The 17,981-nt window shown below is 40.1% G+C and overlaps 1 protein-coding gene across 1 annotated transcript in view; it reads left to right on the top strand.

Moving 5' to 3' along the window:
* Positions 1 to 17,981, top strand: part of St8sia6 (ST8 alpha-N-acetyl-neuraminide alpha-2,8-sialyltransferase 6) — a 146,103-nt gene that overhangs the window by 100,971 nt on the left and 27,151 nt on the right. The window contains exon 4 of the mRNA XM_050144720.1: positions 3,663 to 3,749. Coding sequence (XP_050000677.1) covers positions 3,663 to 3,749 — 87 coding nt within the window. The remainder of the gene's footprint in view (positions 1 to 3,662; positions 3,750 to 17,981) is intronic.

Genomic DNA, 17,981 nt, shown 5'->3' on the forward strand with positions numbered 1-17,981 from the left:
AAGGCTGGATTTGTGGCTACATATTGTTTAAATTTGTTTTTATCCTGGAAAATTTTGTTTTCTCCATTTATAGTGAACAAAAGCTTGGCTGGGTATAGTACTCTGGGCTTGCATCCATGGTCTCTTAGTTTCTGCAGTACATCTATCCAGGACCTTCTGGCTTTCATGGTTTCCATGGAGAAGTCATGTGTAAGTCTGATAGGTTTACCTTTATAAGTAACTTGGCCTTTTTCCTTTGCAGCTCTTAATATTCTTTCTTTATTCTGTATGCTTTGTGTTTTGATTATTATATGGCGAGGGGATTTTTTTTTGATCCAGCCTATTCTGTGTTCTGTATGCTTCTTGAACCTTTATAGGTATATCTTTCTTTAGATTGGGAAAGTTTTCTTCGATAATTTTATTAAATATATTTTCTGGACCATTGAGCTGCACTTCTTCTCCTTCTTCTACTCCTTTTATTCTTAGGTTTGGTGTTTTTATTGTGTCCTAGATTTCCTGAATGTTTTGTGATGAGAGTTTGTTGGACTTGCTGTTTTCTTTAATCAGTGTGTTTATTTTCTTTATGTTATCTTCAGAATCTGAGATTCTTTCTTCTATCTCTTGTATTCCGTTGGTTATGCTTGTTTCTGTAGTCTCTGTTTGTTTACTTAAATTTTCCATGTCCAGCCGGCCCTCTGTTTGTGTTTTCTTCTTTGCCTCCATTTCAGTTTTCAAGTCTTGAACTGTTTCCATTATCTGTTTGATTGTTTTTCCTTGGTTTTCTAGGGTATCACCCACTGATTTATTCAATTCTTCAAACTTTCTGTTATATTTCTCATCCATTTCTATAAGGGCGTTCTTTACATGCTGTTTAATGGCATCAATCACTTTCATAAAGTCAATTTTTTCTACTACTTCTTGATTAAGGTGTTCATGTCCTCCTGATGTGAGGTTGCTGGTTTCTGGTGGTTTCATGTTGCTTTTCAGATTGTTGGGTGAATTCTTGCATTGGTGCCTGCTCATCTCTTCCTCCGAATGCGCCCCTATGGATCTTCTTTTACAGGATCAGGTCTCCTTACCTTCCCAGTGATGGCTCTCCCCAGTGATGGCTCTTCTGGCGCTGAGATCAGGTCTCCGTGCTGGTTGGGTAGCTCCTAAACAAACAAAGCGCCTACCTTGCTTGGTGCAGGCAGGCTATGGAAACAAGGGAACTCCCGCCCACCTGTTTGCCCTGAGGATTCGGACCCAGCGCCCAGACAGGCTGAGCTGGGTGATGTTATGTGCCCAAAGAGGGCGGGGGGGGGGCAGAAGGGGGGAGGGTTCTGGATGCAAGCTGGGTGGGATAGGAAGAAAGAGGCAGTATGCAGGGAGTAGAGGCCCTGCAGAGAGCCCAAGAAGGATAGGGGGTTGAGGAACTTCTGAGTTCCCTGTCCTGGGCTGCTGCCACGGGGTCAGAAACTCACCCCAATGCAATCTAAGAACTTATTCTTATGTTGTCATTTCCTCCATGTTTCTTGTCCTTTGTGTGCATTGGGCTTCTTAGGTGTGCAGCTTTATGGTTTTCATTGGTTTTAGAGATAAATTCCGTCAGACTTCAAGATGCTTTCCCTCTCTGTTAGGAGTACTCGAATTATTCATACATCAAACCATTAGAGGTTGTCCGTGGCTAATTTTTCTTTTCTTTTAAAAGTTCACATTTACTTCTCAACACATTAAAGCAATATAAAGTCTTGATACAGAGTCTGGCTCGGTTCGAACCCATGATCCTTCTGCCTCGGTGCTCCCTGCATACTGGAATTATAGGTTTGTACTACCGGGCCCAGGTTGTTCACATTACCTTTAGTTTTCCACATTTGTTTTTTAATTTTCAATACTTTTTTATTGCTCAATCTTCAAGTTCACTAACCTGAACCATACATCATAAAACATTTCATTTCTTTTGTCTTATAAATACCATGCCAATAAAATTTAGACACTGGTACATCTAGTTTGATGGTAAGACAAGAGCTTTCTGTTTCCTTTATCTTCCAATTACATTTTATATTGGCTTCAAGTGCAATTGCAATTCTCGTTGATTTAATTAGATGTGTGCTTGGCCTTCCCACTCCCTTACACTTTTTCTCTGATGGAGCTTAATAAACGCAAGTAGTTTACTTACCTTGGTTCATGGGCTCTTATATATACAGTGCTCTGATTGCCCCAATAACATTCTGAAATGATTTAAAGTCATGCCTTAGTAATTGATAAGACTTCTCTAGACAAGAAAGATGTCGCAACACTAAATCTCTTAAAGATCCAGAAATGAGAATGCCGAATGGGTATTTCTTTCAAGTTTAGCAGTCTTTTGCAAAAGTCTTGTAGAGGCAGGTACTACACTTCAGTCAGAAATAGCTCATCTAGAAAGTTTGGGCGTCAGAGTGGGGCTCTTATGATGTAGTGCGCTAAGATGAGTCCTCGACCCATGCAGTGATCTGAGTCCACCGTGTGGGGAGCTGTGCACCTAAAACTATTTTTAATCTTCTGGTGGAATCTTTGCTTTCAGTATTCACTATGTTCTTAGAAGATTTTTCTGGGTTCATCGGCAGAGTCAGTGGGAACCAAGTTGACGCCTTGATGCCTGTTACTTGTATTGTAAGAGGAAGAAACCCCAGAGGAAGGCAAATTTCAGCTACAAAGGAGTTCTGTGGTTGATTACACCCCTGCCTGTCAGAAATCCTTCCGTTTAGAGATAACCTTGGGGAGACTTCATTTCCTTCTCATGGGTTATGGACTCATTCTACCAGGAAAAACTGTGCACATCTTTTTTTTTTCCCACACACTCACCAACACAATCTCTCTCTCTCTCTCTCTCTCTCTCTCTCTCTCTCTCTCTCTCTCTCTCTCTCTCTCTCTTGCATGGCTTTGATCTTTAATGGCTGGCAACCTGATGGCTGAGAGACGAATGGAAAGAAAACTCAACGTGTTTTTTTCTCAACTCAGAGAGATATTTGCATTTCAAATGAACAGTCTTAAAGATGAAACAGCATTCTGTGTGTTAGGAATTAATACTTAATGGTGGAATTGAGAGAGATCTAAGGGGACTGGGATTTTTGGCCCACGCCTATCTTATCAGACTGTGTCACTGTCTTTAGCTTTTTATGCCTGTATTCAGCTTTCTCACCATAGCCCAGTCTGGGCTTTTAATGTGTTGCAGAAAATTAAAACCTGATGATTACAAGTGTGTGTGTGTATGACCATGTGTGATTATATGTAGGGGGTTCTAACTACAAATTTCTATGTGAAGCTATTAACAGAATCCAAACTATATGTTCATGATCAGCATTCAGAAAGTATTTATCTGTCGTTGAGTTAACGTTAATATAAGATTGCTTTGTGTATGTGCGTGTGAGAGAAACAGAGATAGACAGAGAAAAGGAGACACACAGAGAACATGTTCACTGATTGTAATGTGAAACTCGATTTATGAGATTTGCAGTATATAAATATATATATTTATATATATATTCTTAAATCAACATAATAATACCAAATTTCAAGCTGTATGTTCCTCTATGCTTAGGAGTGAGCATGATATTTAATTATTTCTGCTGATTTCAGGGCTAAAATGAGGAGATTTTCAAAGTGTCTCCAGAATGGTCCATGTGAGACTTTCTTATCTAATCTCGTTGCTATTCAACTCCCAGGTATTCTGAGGATGACTACATTCAGATCATCACTAACATAAAGAATTGCCCATGGAGACGGCATGCAGAAGAATATGAAAATTTCAGGTAAAAAAATTTTCATAAATAATATGAGTGAAAAAATACATCATTTGATTTTTACAGAATAAAAGCAACATGTTGTTAAAAAAAAAAAAAGTGGGAGGGACTAAGGGGAACCCAGAAGAGCTGAACTCTACAGTCTTTGGAAACTGTTGTATTCTATTCCATTGGCTGATGCAGGCATTTACAATTTTGCTACTGGAATTAACTCCAAAGAAATCAGAGTTCAAAAGAAAGTTTTTTATTGTGCCATTTACTGTGGGTTAGATTGATGTCAGTTCTCTGTGTCATTTATACTTGCTCAATATTTATTTTGTAAATAACATGTTATAGCATTGGGGGATTCTGGGAAAGCACAGAAGGAAGAGAACTGCCCATGAGCCCATTGCTTTAGAACAAAAACTGGACTGAGGAGATGGTCCAGGGTTTAAAGGACTTGCTGTGAAAGCATGAAGACCTGTGTTCAAATTCCCAGAACCCACATAAGAAGCAGGGCATGGTCCTGTGTTCTAGTATCCCCAATGCTGTGGGGCGTGGAGACAGGAAGATCACTGAACTTGCTGGTCACCATACTAGCTCCAAGTTCAGTGAGAGACCCCGTCTCAAGGGAATAAGATAAAGAACAATAGAGTTGGGCACTAAGCATCCTCCTCTGGCCTCCACGTTCATACACACTCACAAGTTAACACACCACATACTTATACACCAAATATACACGCAAACTTAAATAAATTGAAGACTAATAATGTTTTTTACTTTCTACATATCATCTTCTAATTTTTTTCCTCTAGTTTTTATACCACAGGCAGCATTCAGGGGCCCGAATTTCTCCAGCTATTAACCCACTGAAGTGCCATCAGTTTGGCAAAATAATGCTGCCAGGCCACCATTTGAGAGCCATCAGCAGGATGGATGTATCAGCTTATCCCTGTACCTCTTGCACTAGGACAGTGACAGGAGGATTGCCACAAGTTCTAGATCTACATAGCGGGTCCTAGGCATAGCAAGAACTTTTTCATCCAGTCAGTCAATCAATCAATCAATCGACTAATCAATCACTTATTTTACTTCTAATGCATTTACATCTCGGTCATTTGTCTCTTTGTGCTTTCCCAGTCGTGATTATTCTAGTGTGTCGGGTTGGTTTATTGCCTATACCCCAAGTCTTTGCTCTGCATTCGGCACAGCATTTGGTCTATGCTAAACTGTTTTTATCACGTGATCTGGAGGCTTGGCTTTCTTTGCCCATAAGCCAACAGTCTCTATTAAACAGTATGTCTTTCTTATCACCAAGACTTTGCTCCCCTTTTTGTGGGAAGGCTGTCCCCTTGTGCTCTAAGTGGAAACCCAGTAAGAGAAAATGTCCAGTTAGTCTCCACTGGGAAAAAGAGTAACTTTTGAACTAAGTCACAGCACAACACAAGTCTCTCCTCTCTGTTGGACAGACATGTGGATGCCTAGGTTTCCTATCGGACCCTGTCTCACATTGGTCTCCCTTCAGCTGTGGTTTCAAAAGACATGCTCTCCCTAAATGTGCATGTTGAGTGCTAGGTTCCCAGTGCCATTGCTGCTTGGGGAGAGGAGGGGAAATCCTAGAAAGTTCAGGAGTCAGGACATGGTTGGGAAAACTAGGTCAACAGGTCACATATATTTCAGGGTTTACCTAGTCTCCAGTCCTTTTCCTCTGCTTTTCAACAGCCATGAGGTGATGAAGTACTTCTACTGCATGCTCCAGCTGCTATGATGTTCCACCCAAAATATGATCCTTTGACCAAATCTTTTGTGACTGTGAGCCCTCCCAAAGGAAAAAAAAACATAAAAATGAGAATTCTTCACTTTAAAGTGTTTGTCAAGTATTTTATTCATAGCTACACAGAAGTAAATCATACACACTCAGATAGGGATTCCAGTTCAACTGTTTGAGCTCAAAGATATTTTGTCTTGTGCTGTGTAGCTTAGGACCAGACTTGAAACCTTATAGAGAATTGTACCATCATAAGCTAAGCCAGTGAGTGGAAAGAGGTTTAGATTTTAAGAGACCTTTATAGAAGGCAGGGTGGACAAGAGACAAAGAGGAGGCACCTGGCCTGAGTTACTGAAGATCAGTCTAAGCTTCTCAGCTAAAAGACAGGGAAAGTGTCCACAGTAATCAAAGTCAGGCTTTGAGCTTCTTTATTTCTGGCCATGGATTCAACGTAAGCCTGCTGAGAGTAAAGCAAGAAGAACAAGGTGCATGGGCCACCTGTGTGAGGCACTGAAAGCTGTGGAGGCAGGGGAGGTAGGGGCTGAGAGCAAAGGAGGAAGAGCCCAGCCTCTGATGCTGCTCATCCTCACAAGATACTTGCTGAATGTCAAAGGGCCAAGAGGCAGAGAAGTTAAGCAGGGATTCCAGAATCCCTTGGAAAGGCCAGTTCTCAAAAGGACTGGAGCCTAAATTAGAATGATTTCCATTCTCGGCTGGATTTAGGGAGATCTGCCCTTAGCCAGGATAACTAATGGAAGCAGAAAGTAAATCCTCTCTGAAAGAAAGGAGGGTTATTCAGAGACTGAAATTGACTTTGCGTATTCTCACACACAATCTGACACAATTAAAATAATATTTTCTATTCAAGATATTCCTCTTATCCTCTTCCTTTTGAAGATAAAGCCTTAAACTGGCTATATAATCAAGGATAACCATGGTCTCCCGATCTTCCTGCCTCCACCTCCAGAGTGCTGGGTTTACTGGTGTGCACAACCACAGTATTGTGTTTATGTGGTACAGGATTTTGAACCCGGGGTTTCATGTGTACTAGCTAAGAATTCTACAAACTGGGCTACATCCTCATCCCCCACTTAAACACAAACAGCAGTCTCTTTAAAGCTAAAGTTGCACGATGAGCATCCCTGCTGTATATTATGATGGATGGGAACTATATGATAGATGGTACCATTTTGCCTTAGTACCATTTTCACATGAAGAGTGAATCAGTAACCATGGTGATTACCCAGCAGCCTATCCATCCATCCCTTTAGGGCCAGTTGAAGTAAACATCTGGGGCTACACCACTTATTGTTTGTTGCAATTCAAGAGGATAGTCGCAGTGACATTTATTCATTTCCTTGAATATGTATTATATTATAATGCTTATTTTATGGACATATTTGTTAGCTAAATGATGCAAACCCTCAACAGAAGTTCATGCAATTAAATTATAATAACCAAATCTTGGAGCTTCTGCCTATTTATAAACCTGGCCTTATAGAACACCCCCTGTTATTATAGATGTCAAGTAGCTAAATAGCTTTCCATCTAATTTATTTATAACATTTTATGTCAAACTGAAGAATAAAATGTATGTTTTAAAAAGGCAATAACATTCTTTTAGCAGCCATTACAAAAGTGACATTAAATTCTCAAAAATATGAGCAAGTGAATATATAATAAAATCTATCTGAAACCCAATTGTTGAAACTTTCTAAGGTTGACTCCTGGGGACTATTTAAAATTTATAGGATTTCTATGGTCAAATGAGCTAAAAATATAAGAGCTTAAAAGTCTTTTTTCCCCTCTTAAATAAATATGCTAGGAAGAGGGCTACAATTTATTCACCCACAAATATTCCTTTGGACTTACTATGTCAGTATGGACAGTAGCCTCTTTTATTACCAGGTACAGTATTGTGTACAGAGAAGGCCTCAATAATAATAGCTAAATGAAAGGATCCATGAAAATTAATCAAGAAAAATGCAGTTTCTTTATTGACCTCAAAGAATTTTTGGTTAGTTCAGGAAGAAAAATAAGCAAACAAATAAAATGTAAATTTACTTATGACCTAATGTCAGAAAGATTACTTTAGATAAATGCTATGATGACCCAGGGCCAGATCACTGTAAGAGGAATTTCTTGAAATGTTTTCTAGAAAAAAAACAGAACTTGAGTATTAGCTCTGAGGGCGGATAGAAAGGGAGGCAGGGACCAGTGTGGGAAGGAGGAGGCCAGGAATTAATTTCAGGTCTGTCTGGGTGGGAGCTATAAACTTGTACTTGGTATAAAGAGATGGTTGTAGGCAGAGTGGGGAGGGCTAGAGGAAAGTCCCTGGGTGTCCTCTGGACACAAAGAACCAATAGAGATATTCCTAGCAGGAGTTACACAACAGATTTATGGTGTTAGGGAAAGTACTCAGTCAGCACACCGTTGTGTGAGTTGGGGTGTCAAGTAGGAGTGTGGAGTCAAGGAGGGGCTGCTTATAGACAGTGACCACAGGAGAATGGGGATGTGAAATATAACGGTGCCCACTTGACTGAGCTCTCTGGGCATGGCCTGTTTTATCTTATGTCTCCAATACTCTGCCATATGAATCTGTGTGGTTGAAAGTCAGCAAGCCTTTTTAGTTTTTTTCATTTCAGTTCTATAATCAAAGGAGAAGAAAGACAAAGTTAAATATAAAAGTTTAGATCTGAGTGTTTGGGAAAATCATAATTCTACTGACCAAAACAGCTTTCAAAAGAAAAATGCTTTTTGAGAAAAGAAGCCCTTCTTGGACATGCTGTGTTTGAAGTAACCCTGGGACAAGTAGGCATAGAAGACCTTTCTTTATTCTGGAAATATAGTGAAGCTGAGAGAAAGTGTGCTCTCCAAGTCAAAAAAACAAGTGGAGGAAAGTCCCTCTTCTCATCAGATTCTCTTTTTAGCTATGATATTTTTTTCTTCTTTTATAGATGTCTAATCTTTACTCATTCAGCATTTAATTGTGAGCCTGAGAACTTTGAAGCCTGGTGTTGGTATCACTTCTTTCTTTTAGATTTTACCTGGTAGGGCTGGAGAGATGGCTCAGCAGTTAAGAGCATTGCCTGCTCTTCCAAAGGTCCTGAGTTCAATTCCCAGCAACCACATGGTAGCTCACAACCATCTGTAATGAGATCTGTTGCCCTCTTCTGGCATACACACAGATAGAATATTGTATACATAATAAATAAATAAATAAATAAATAAATAATAAATAAATAAATATTTTTTAAAAAATATTTTACCTGGTAATGGGAAGTTTTAATAGGAAAGGTTCTTTATAAAATATCCATATGATTGGTTTCCTGAATGAAGCCTTTAATCCCAGCACTCAGGAAGCAGAGGCAGTCTCCAGGCCAACCTGGTCTACACAGCAAGTCTCAGACCAGCCTGTCTGAAAACTAAGAACCATGATTATTGAATTATTCTTGCATAATTAGATTCCTTCCTAGTGAATTGAAGCATTCTAAGTACCCCCTTTGCTTTGGAGATTCTCTCTGCTGTGGGATTTGACTGTTTATTGCCCCTTGCATGTAGACAGAACACATCTATTTCCTCTTTCCTCCTTCCTCCTCCAGAGAGTCAACATTGTACCTGTAGATCATTCTTATTGAACCTAGCTAAAGTTTTAAACAAGAGTTAAAGATGCTATGTGTCCCTTTTCTCTTGACCTCCAACTTGAATAAGTTGCACAAAGTCAATCATATTGAGGTGCCTATCATCCCTGCTTTTAAACCATTTGTTGATCTTATTAAGAGTTTCCCACTCCTTCAAGGCAGTACATAGACTCTACCTGGGTTTCAAGCTGAGAAATCGCCATTCTTCCTGGCCTTCCCTCTCACTTTGATAAACCAATATCTGTTCACTTGTCTGAGCATGACATTGAGATGTTTGAAAATGACACTGAGATGTTTCCTTGAAATTAAACAAACTTTTCCTTCCCCACTTTCTTAATTTCACTCTTGAAAATTCTTTGTTAAGCCCTGGAAACATCTGATAAGCAGGTTCCATCCTAGCAGATCTTTGAGCTGCAGCCATTAGTCTTAGATCCCTAGGCAACTTGCATGGTAACTATCACGTTAGCTTCCCTGACTTAAAAAAACTCATTTGTTTGTGTAATCAGTTACAGAAATTACCAAGCACAACAACCACACTTATTTCTCATGCTACTATCACCTTTTCTCTCCTAGAAATACATATGCTATTGTATTGACTTTAGGTCTGGGAGGCTCTCTGGTAACAACTGATATATTAAGATACTCATGTTTCTGAGACATTAGATAAAAACTTAATGGCAGAAAACGGTGCTATTGTAGAAATGTTGATGTTTAAGACTCACACAAATGAGATACCTTTCAAATAATTTGGAGAATAGGTATTTTCTGCCTAATTAATTTGTTACTGACAAGGATTACATGGTAATGATTTTACTAAACCTTGAGCTAACTTCCAGGTTTGATTAAATTAAAACTTCTTAAAAGTCATCCCTATGTGCTGTGAGACAATGGTCTGGTACCCAATGGTCTGGTAACGATTTGTCATTTGTATTTTAATGAAATGCTGATTGGCCAGTAGCCAGGCAGGAAGTATAGATGGGATGACCAGGCAGGAAGTAGAGGCGGAGCAACAAGAACAGGAGAAGGGAAAAGGAAAGACCAGTCTGTAGTCATCACGCAGATGCAGAGGAAGCAAGGTGAGAATGCCTCACTGAAAAAGGTACCAAGCCACATGGCTAACACAGACAGAAATTATGGGTTAATATGGAAGATATGAGTTAATAAGAAGCCAGAGCTAATAGGCCAACCAATTTATAATTAATGTAGACCTCTGTGTATTCCTTTGGGACTGAATGGCTGTGAGATCTGGTGGGACAGAAACCACTCTCAACACCTATTCTTGTGTTGAGTGTATAAGAAAATATCCTAAGGCTAGTGACAGTGAGATGATTCACCTGAAAAAGACACTTACCACTAAGCCTGATGACCTGAGTTCAATCCCTAGAACCCTCAAGGTGGGGGGAAAGAACAGACTTCTGAAAGTTGTCCTCCAGCCTCCAAATGTGTGCCATAGTGCACACACATGCACACAGACATGCAATAAATAAATACACTTTATAAAAGCTTAAAGACCCTAATGTTGTTTAGCAGATTCACTGAAAGGCCTAAAAAGTATATTTTAAACAAAATAAGCATATATAGAATTATATATATATATAAATTTTAAAAATACTTCTTTACATTGTCAAAGAAGTACAATTAAATTTAACTTGGAGTTAAACAAAGTTTCTAAGTATACAGACCCATAAGTTACTTGATATCTTGCAAGAAGTCACGGTCCTGGAAATCCAAACTGAGTTTCATTACCAGGTTTTCAGATATCTTTGAAACATCTGTTCAAAGCAACAGTAGTGTTTGTTTTCATTACCGTCTTGTGATTTATTCTTTGTCAGACAGCCAGTACTTCATATTCATGTTCCAGGCGGTTTGTTCTGAAGCACAGATTTCTTGGTGAGAAGCAAGCATCATCTCCACTACCTGCTCCCGATTCTACAAGACCATGCTTGTTGTTCCGAGCCACTATTTTCCTCCTTTCCAGTCCCTGAAATGTTTTCTGTTGATGATTTGTGCGTGATGACTGTTGATGACAGCTAAAGGCAATGCATATTTTATTCTTGTTCAAATTTAAGCAGAAGCATGCAGTTTATGCTAGGTGTTCCGGGTTAGCTGTCAGACTGAGAAAGCCTCTTTTGGTTTCCTCTGCATCAGGACCATTTTTCACTGTTAAAACCCTGTCATATCATCTTCTGTCTGTCACACCATTCAGCATGCCTGTGCATTTAAAAACGCAACAAAAACCACACCATGTCATTACCTCTGCAGTATTTAATCATAGAAACCACCTCTTGTGCGTGGCCATTCGTTCCTCTTCTTAGCATTTTAGAATATAGAGTTTTCCATAAAAATACATCAAACTTACATGAAATTCACTGGCCTTCTAAATTCTGTTTCAAAACTTGTCTGCCAAGCTGTACTCAGTACTAACTACACTGCTTTCCATCGCTGTGTGAGATGAGCCTCCCTCCAGCCTGCCGTCATGTTATAAAGACCTTCTTGTCTTTATAACATTGCCTACAGTGTCTCCAGCGCTGTACAGCTTGTTTAAGTGTCGCTATTGCAACCCTGAAGACGGGCCTAGCCAGTGTTTCAGCAGTGCCCTTTACACCCGGGCTCTCACAACCATCGGTTTCTGCTCCTTTGCATTGATGATCACTTTCTCTTGGGTTTTATTTTTGCCTTGGTTTCATCCTCAACCAGATGATCTCCTCTTTCATAAACTTAAAGGTAGCAGTGCATAAAGAGGCCAACAAGGGGACTGCTCAGTTATCTGTCCTGCCTCAGTTTGGTGTTTATATACTTTCTCATTTTAGACCAAGGTTTGAAATAATTCTATTGAACTTTGGCTCACATTAAAAAAAAACATATTTGTGTGTCACTGGCCCGTGGAGGCCAGAGATGGTGTAAAGTCTCCCAGGGCTAGAGTTACAGTTAGTTGCAGACTGCTTGGAATAAGTGCTGGCACCCCAGCTAAGGCTCTCTGGAAGATCAAGAAGCACTTTTAACTGCTGAGTCATTTCTCCAGCCTCTTTCTCCACTTAAAAAAATTATTTTAAACTGTGTATGCATGCATGATGTGTGTGTGTAGAGATGCATATGCCACAACAGAAGTGTCGAGGTCAGAGGAAAACTTGGTGTAATCACCTCTGTGCTCTTACCTTTCTGTGGGTTCCAGGTCGCTGGAGCTACACAAGTCCTTTACCCACTGAGCCATCTCACTAGTACAGTTTGAGGCTTCTCTATGGCTGGCTAGATATGAAGAACTTAAAGGTATTATGAGGTTGAGTGCTCAGCAAAACTGTAAAGCGTATCGTACTTTATATTTTATTTATATTCGTATTTGCCTATTTGCTATCAGGTTCTTGAGTTCCAATTTCCTCTCCCACTTTGTCACCCACCCATAAATTCTTTCAAGTCCTTCTTTTTCCTTTTCAATGCAATGGCTTGGATGGGAGGGTGGGGTACATATGCCCTCACACCAAGTCAAGATTTCATGCTCCCAAATACTATTTTTCTTAATTTCAAGATCCCAGTTCTTCTGTGGAGATCTCACTGGCCTCTCATACACTAACTCCTGTCACTCATGAGGAATCGGTGGCCTGCTCTGTAAAGGAAAGGGAGGGACATGAAGACATACTGAGTGCCTGTCCCATATTGCTATGATTATTTGAACGTTGTATAGTTTTAAAAACACACTGTATAATTTAAAAAAAGTAATTTAGTATAATTCAGTGTTTTTAGCCTAGTCACATAGCAATACAACAATCAATAATGACTAATTCCAGAACATTTTCATCATTCTCAAATATCTATTCCAATTGACAGGAACTTCCTATTTTTCTTTCCTCTACGACTTTGGCAGCTAATGATCTACCTTCTGGCTATGCAAGTTTGGCCCCTCAGGAAATCGAATATACACGGAATTATACAACATGGCCAGCATGCTCTCCTTTATTTACTGGCTTCTACTTAGTGTGTTTTTAAGGTTTACCCATTGGAACATGAATCATCATTTGCCTCTATTAAGTTGTCAAGTGATGTCCTACTGTGTGGGCATGCTGTTTTGTGATGTCCTACTGTGTGGACCTGCTGTTTTGTTTACTATCTTGTTTTAGTTGCTTTTCTTCTTGCTGTGATGAAATGTGCCATTAAAATCATCTTAGTGGAGAAGCCTTTGTTTTGGTTCATTTGTTACTGTTGTCTGAGGGCAGGGGCAGTTACATCAGCAGGAGCTTCAGGCAGCCAGCCATATGACAATCACAGTCACTAGCTGGCTTTTTTACACAGCCTAGAATCTCAGCCCAGGGAACAGTACCACCACCTATAGAGTGTGTGTGTGTGTGTGTGTGTGTGTGTGTGTGTGTGTGTGTGTGTGTCTGTGGTGGGGTTCTTCCCAACTCAATTAATCCAATCAAGATAATCCCCATGGACAAACTCAGAGGAGTCATTGCCTCTTGGGTTTGCCCAAGGACTTTTGTCTTGGTGACTCTACATCTCATCTAGTTGATTACTGAGACTGTCAGCTGGTGGTTAGGTGAGGAGCATTTGGTTTCTTTTGATTTTTTGTTTGTGAATATATGTCTTCATTTCTCTTGGTGTACAGTAAGGAGCAGAATTACTGGTCACATGGTAACTGTGTTTAGCATTTTGAGGAACTGAAATTTCTTTTCCTAAGTTACACCATGTTACAGTCCTGAGAGCATGTTAGGGTGGAAATTTCCTCAATGACATTTCTGTGTTGTGGTTTTGATTTGGGTTTGCCTAGGCATTCATGAGGTCAAATATCTTTGGTGCACTCAGTAGGTATTTATATCTACATTAACACAATGCCTAATCCAATCCTTTGTTCATTTTATAAATGAACTACCATCTTACTTTTGAGTTGCTACTGTAAGTTATACACTTGGTAGCAAATTACTAATGATATATATGATTTGAAAGTATTTTTTCCCATTCTGTCAACTCCTTTTCCCCTTTCTTGACCATGTCCTGGGAAGTACAACACATTTAAATTTTGATATAAACCAATTCATCCTTCTATTGTCATTGATACTTTTGGTTTTATAGCTAAGAAAATACTCCCCGACTCAACTTTTATGACTTTGGTATCGCATGAATACATAATGCCTATGGGGACATGGGCTAATGACTTGAAAAATTGATTCCAACATGAAATTTTTGGGGGGAATTATGGGACTATTAGAGGTACATACAGGCTGGAGGAAGTGGTTACTAGGAGCAGTTTTTGGAGAATATTATCCCTAGCAACTTCCTGTCTCATTTTCTGCTTCCTGGATTACTATGATGTGAACTGAATTGCTTTACTTTATCTTCCCTGCCACGATGGGATGAAATACTCTAAAACCATGAGAGAAATAAACTTTTCCTCCTGTAAGCTGTCAGTGTTACGACACGGTGATGGAAATGAGGCTAATCCAGAAACCTGATACCAGTGAAGTGTGATCTTTTCTAGGACTAGAACATAATCATGCAATTCCTATATCTTTAAGCTGGTTTTAGGGAGGAATTTGGTGATGTTTGGCGGTGTGGGCTAGAAACGCTTTAGGCTAGAAGCGGAGCTAAATTGGTACGTCTGAGAAGACTCAGAAGACCAGAATTCTGATAAAAAATGCAGAAAGTGTGAAGATGTTTTGTGACATCTCAGATGGGAAAAAGGACTCCCCTGAGCACAATTAGTGTTATATGTTGTCAGAGAATTTTGAGGGAGAACTGACTTTAAAGATGGAAAACCCATTAATTTGATGGAAGCTGTTTCAGGACAACACAGCATTCCGGCTGTGGCATGGCTATTGTTGACTTTAGGTAGGTTTACAGTCAGACTTGGGAACAAAAGGCAGAGTGGATGCATTTGAAATAAAGACCCACTATGCAGGACATCTGGTGTGCAACCCCAAAGGGGTCACAACCCATAGGTTGAGAGCTACACCTCAGAGGATCCTGATTAGATTGCTTGGCCCAAGATGGTGGTGCTATTTAGGGGGGTGAAACTTTCCAAGATGAGGCTTTGCTGGAGGAAGTCAGTCACTGGCAGCTGCTCCACCCTGGCTGCTGTTATCATTATTATCAGCTACTATGATATATTGAAATCTCTGAAAGTATGAGTAAAGTAAGTCTTTCTGTTTTAACTTGTCTGTACCAGGAAACTGCATCACAATGATAGAAAAACAAAACAACAACAAAAAAAAAACCTAAGCTGCTCTACTTTCTCCAAAAAGTTTCAGCTTAGCCTTTGCATTTGGTCCTGTGATCCATTTTGAATCAATATGGTGGCATAAAATAGGTCTCCAAGTTCATATCCATTAACCTGAGTGCAATTTATTGATAAAATTATTCTCACTGCTTTGTTCTGAAAACCTTATGGAAAAAAATCACTTTATGGGCCAGAGAGATAGTCAGAGTATAGCTGCTTGCTACGTAGGCTTTGAACTTGTTCCCCATCCTCATTTTTTTCTTCGTGAGACAGGCATGGAGACTTCTCTGTAGCCTAACTGCTATGTCGGTCTCCACTGGAAGATCACAAACGCACGTTTGCATTTGACCGTTGGCTGTTCATGATGTCATCATCATTCCTACTAGCAAGTTCACTTTCCATCTCTAGTCCTGTCATTTTATAAAATGGAGATGATATTTACATTTATTTACAGACGTGTTTGCTATAGTAATATGCTTGGTAGGAAGTAAGTTATCTCTTAGCCTCTCGCTGCATGGCAGCTGCTGTGAGTTCCAGTTTGAAATAATGCTTTATTATTCTAAAGAATGTTTAACACTCTTGGTATCTAGAGCAGGCATGGCATGTCTATGAGACTGTAAAAAGGCACTAACTAACAAACTAAATGACTCCAGATCCAATCCTCTGCTTTAGGGGGAAGTCTAAACACACATATGCCCTGGGTTTTTCATCTGTGATCATTTTATATAGATCTTCACCATCCCTGCCATGAGGAACAACACTTCCTATTCAGTTTGTTCCATTAGAACTTTCTTTGATCCTTGCATGATGGAAACTAGGTCACGCTGAGCATCAAGTCTAAAGCCTCAGCTTTCTAAGCTGCAATTATCTTGAGCATTATTTTCTATTTCCCACCGAAGAAGCCATTGGCTGTCTGACCCTTTAACATGGGCGATCAAATCCCATGTCCTAATGTCTAGACAGAAGTGACTAGGAAATGCCTGGACATTAATCAGCATAATTATAGAAAGATCCTAGAGTTCTACATACCTGAATTATTTAACTCACAATTGGGAATAAAAAGGAGATGGAAAACACAGGGTGGGGATTGGTCCTTCATATTGCAATGCTGTTGGGCAAAGATTGAGGACAGATTTGGAAAGGAGGGATCTATAAAGAAGCCAGAGAACTAAGGGGAACATGGTCTAGTGCCAAGAGGACCAAAGGGAGAGCATGTGTCTACTGCCCAGAGGCCCAAAGGGGGACATGTGCCTAGTTTCCAGAGGCCCAAAGGGGAACATGTGTCTAGTGCCCAGAGGTTCAAAGGGAGAGCGTGTGTCTAGTGCCTAGAAGCCCCAAGGGAGGGACATGTATTTAGTGCCCAGAGGCCCAAAGGGAGACATGTGTCTAGTGCCCAGAGGCCAGACAGTGAGAGAGCTGAGCTTGGGACGAAAGCCAAAGAGCAGATGATAAACCGCACAGGGAGTCCTGACATTTGTCTTGGAAGAATGCCTGGCTTTCTAAGAGCAGTGAGCAGACAGTAGTGTACATGAGCCAGCCTGCATAGGACCATGCCTGTGGCCTCCCTACCTCATCCTCCACTGTGCAAGATGTGGACGTCCATCCAGAGAGCAGGACAAAGCCTCCTGAAGCAGGGGTGGGTTACTGTTTGCAGGTGCCTTCTATTCAGACTTAATCTAGTATGTGATTAAGTTCCTAACATGAGGAGAGTGTTTGGAAAAGGAAATAGCATCAACACAAAATAAACCAAACTATTTCTCTTTTAAAAATAAATGTTTCACGGGACCAGGGAATTGGTTCAGTGAGCAAAACGTACTCACGGAACAAGCTACACAATCTGAGTTCAAATCCCTGGAACACATGTAAGACAGCTGGACCCACTGGCATGTTATATAACCCCAGTACTCCTATGGTGAGATGGGAAGAGGAGACAGGAAAATCCCCCAGGAAGCTTGCGGTACATCTAATCTAGAATTTACAGCACAGGGGAAAGGAGAGAACCTGCATCAAAACCAAGAGTAAGGAAAGGACCCACAGCGGAGGTTGTCCAAGGCTTAGGTCTCTCTCTCTACACACACTGTGATTTGCCTGTGTTCTCACAAGCAAACACAAGAGAGAGAGCGAGAGAGCGAGAGAGCGAGAGAGCGAGAGGGAGAGAGAGAGAGAGAGAGAGAGAGAGAGAGAGAGAGAGAGAGAGAGAGAGAGAGAGAGAAGAGAGCGCACTTTGCAGAGCAGCATGCAGTCTAGAGCCTGAAAATAAACAATAGCAATGAAAGGTTTCTTGATCCTCGTTTTCTTTCCCTAAAACATCTCCCTAAGTACAACTATGAACTCTGTCAATAAAAGGTCAACACAAATGACTTCTTTTCCTCTTTCATTGAAAATAGATATTTTTTTCCTACAAAATATCCTGATTACAGATTCCTCTCCCTCTACTCATCCTCACTCCTCCTCCCATTTGTTTTCACAGGTCTCTAAAGGATAATAATAAATCATAATAAGATAAAATAGAACCAAAGAAATCACAATAGACCAAACAACACAGACAGAAGGAAAATATCCTAAGAGAAGGCACAAGATATAGACGCGGAGACCCACTTGTTCATACTTCCAGAAATCCCATTAAAAACAAAAACTAGAAGCCA

Source organism: Alexandromys fortis, unplaced genomic scaffold (genome assembly GCF_014885135.2).
Source record: "Alexandromys fortis isolate MF-2015 unplaced genomic scaffold, M_Fortis_MF-2015_v1.1 scaffold_52, whole genome shotgun sequence".
NCBI classification, from domain to species: Eukaryota; Metazoa; Chordata; class Mammalia; order Rodentia; family Cricetidae; genus Alexandromys; species Alexandromys fortis.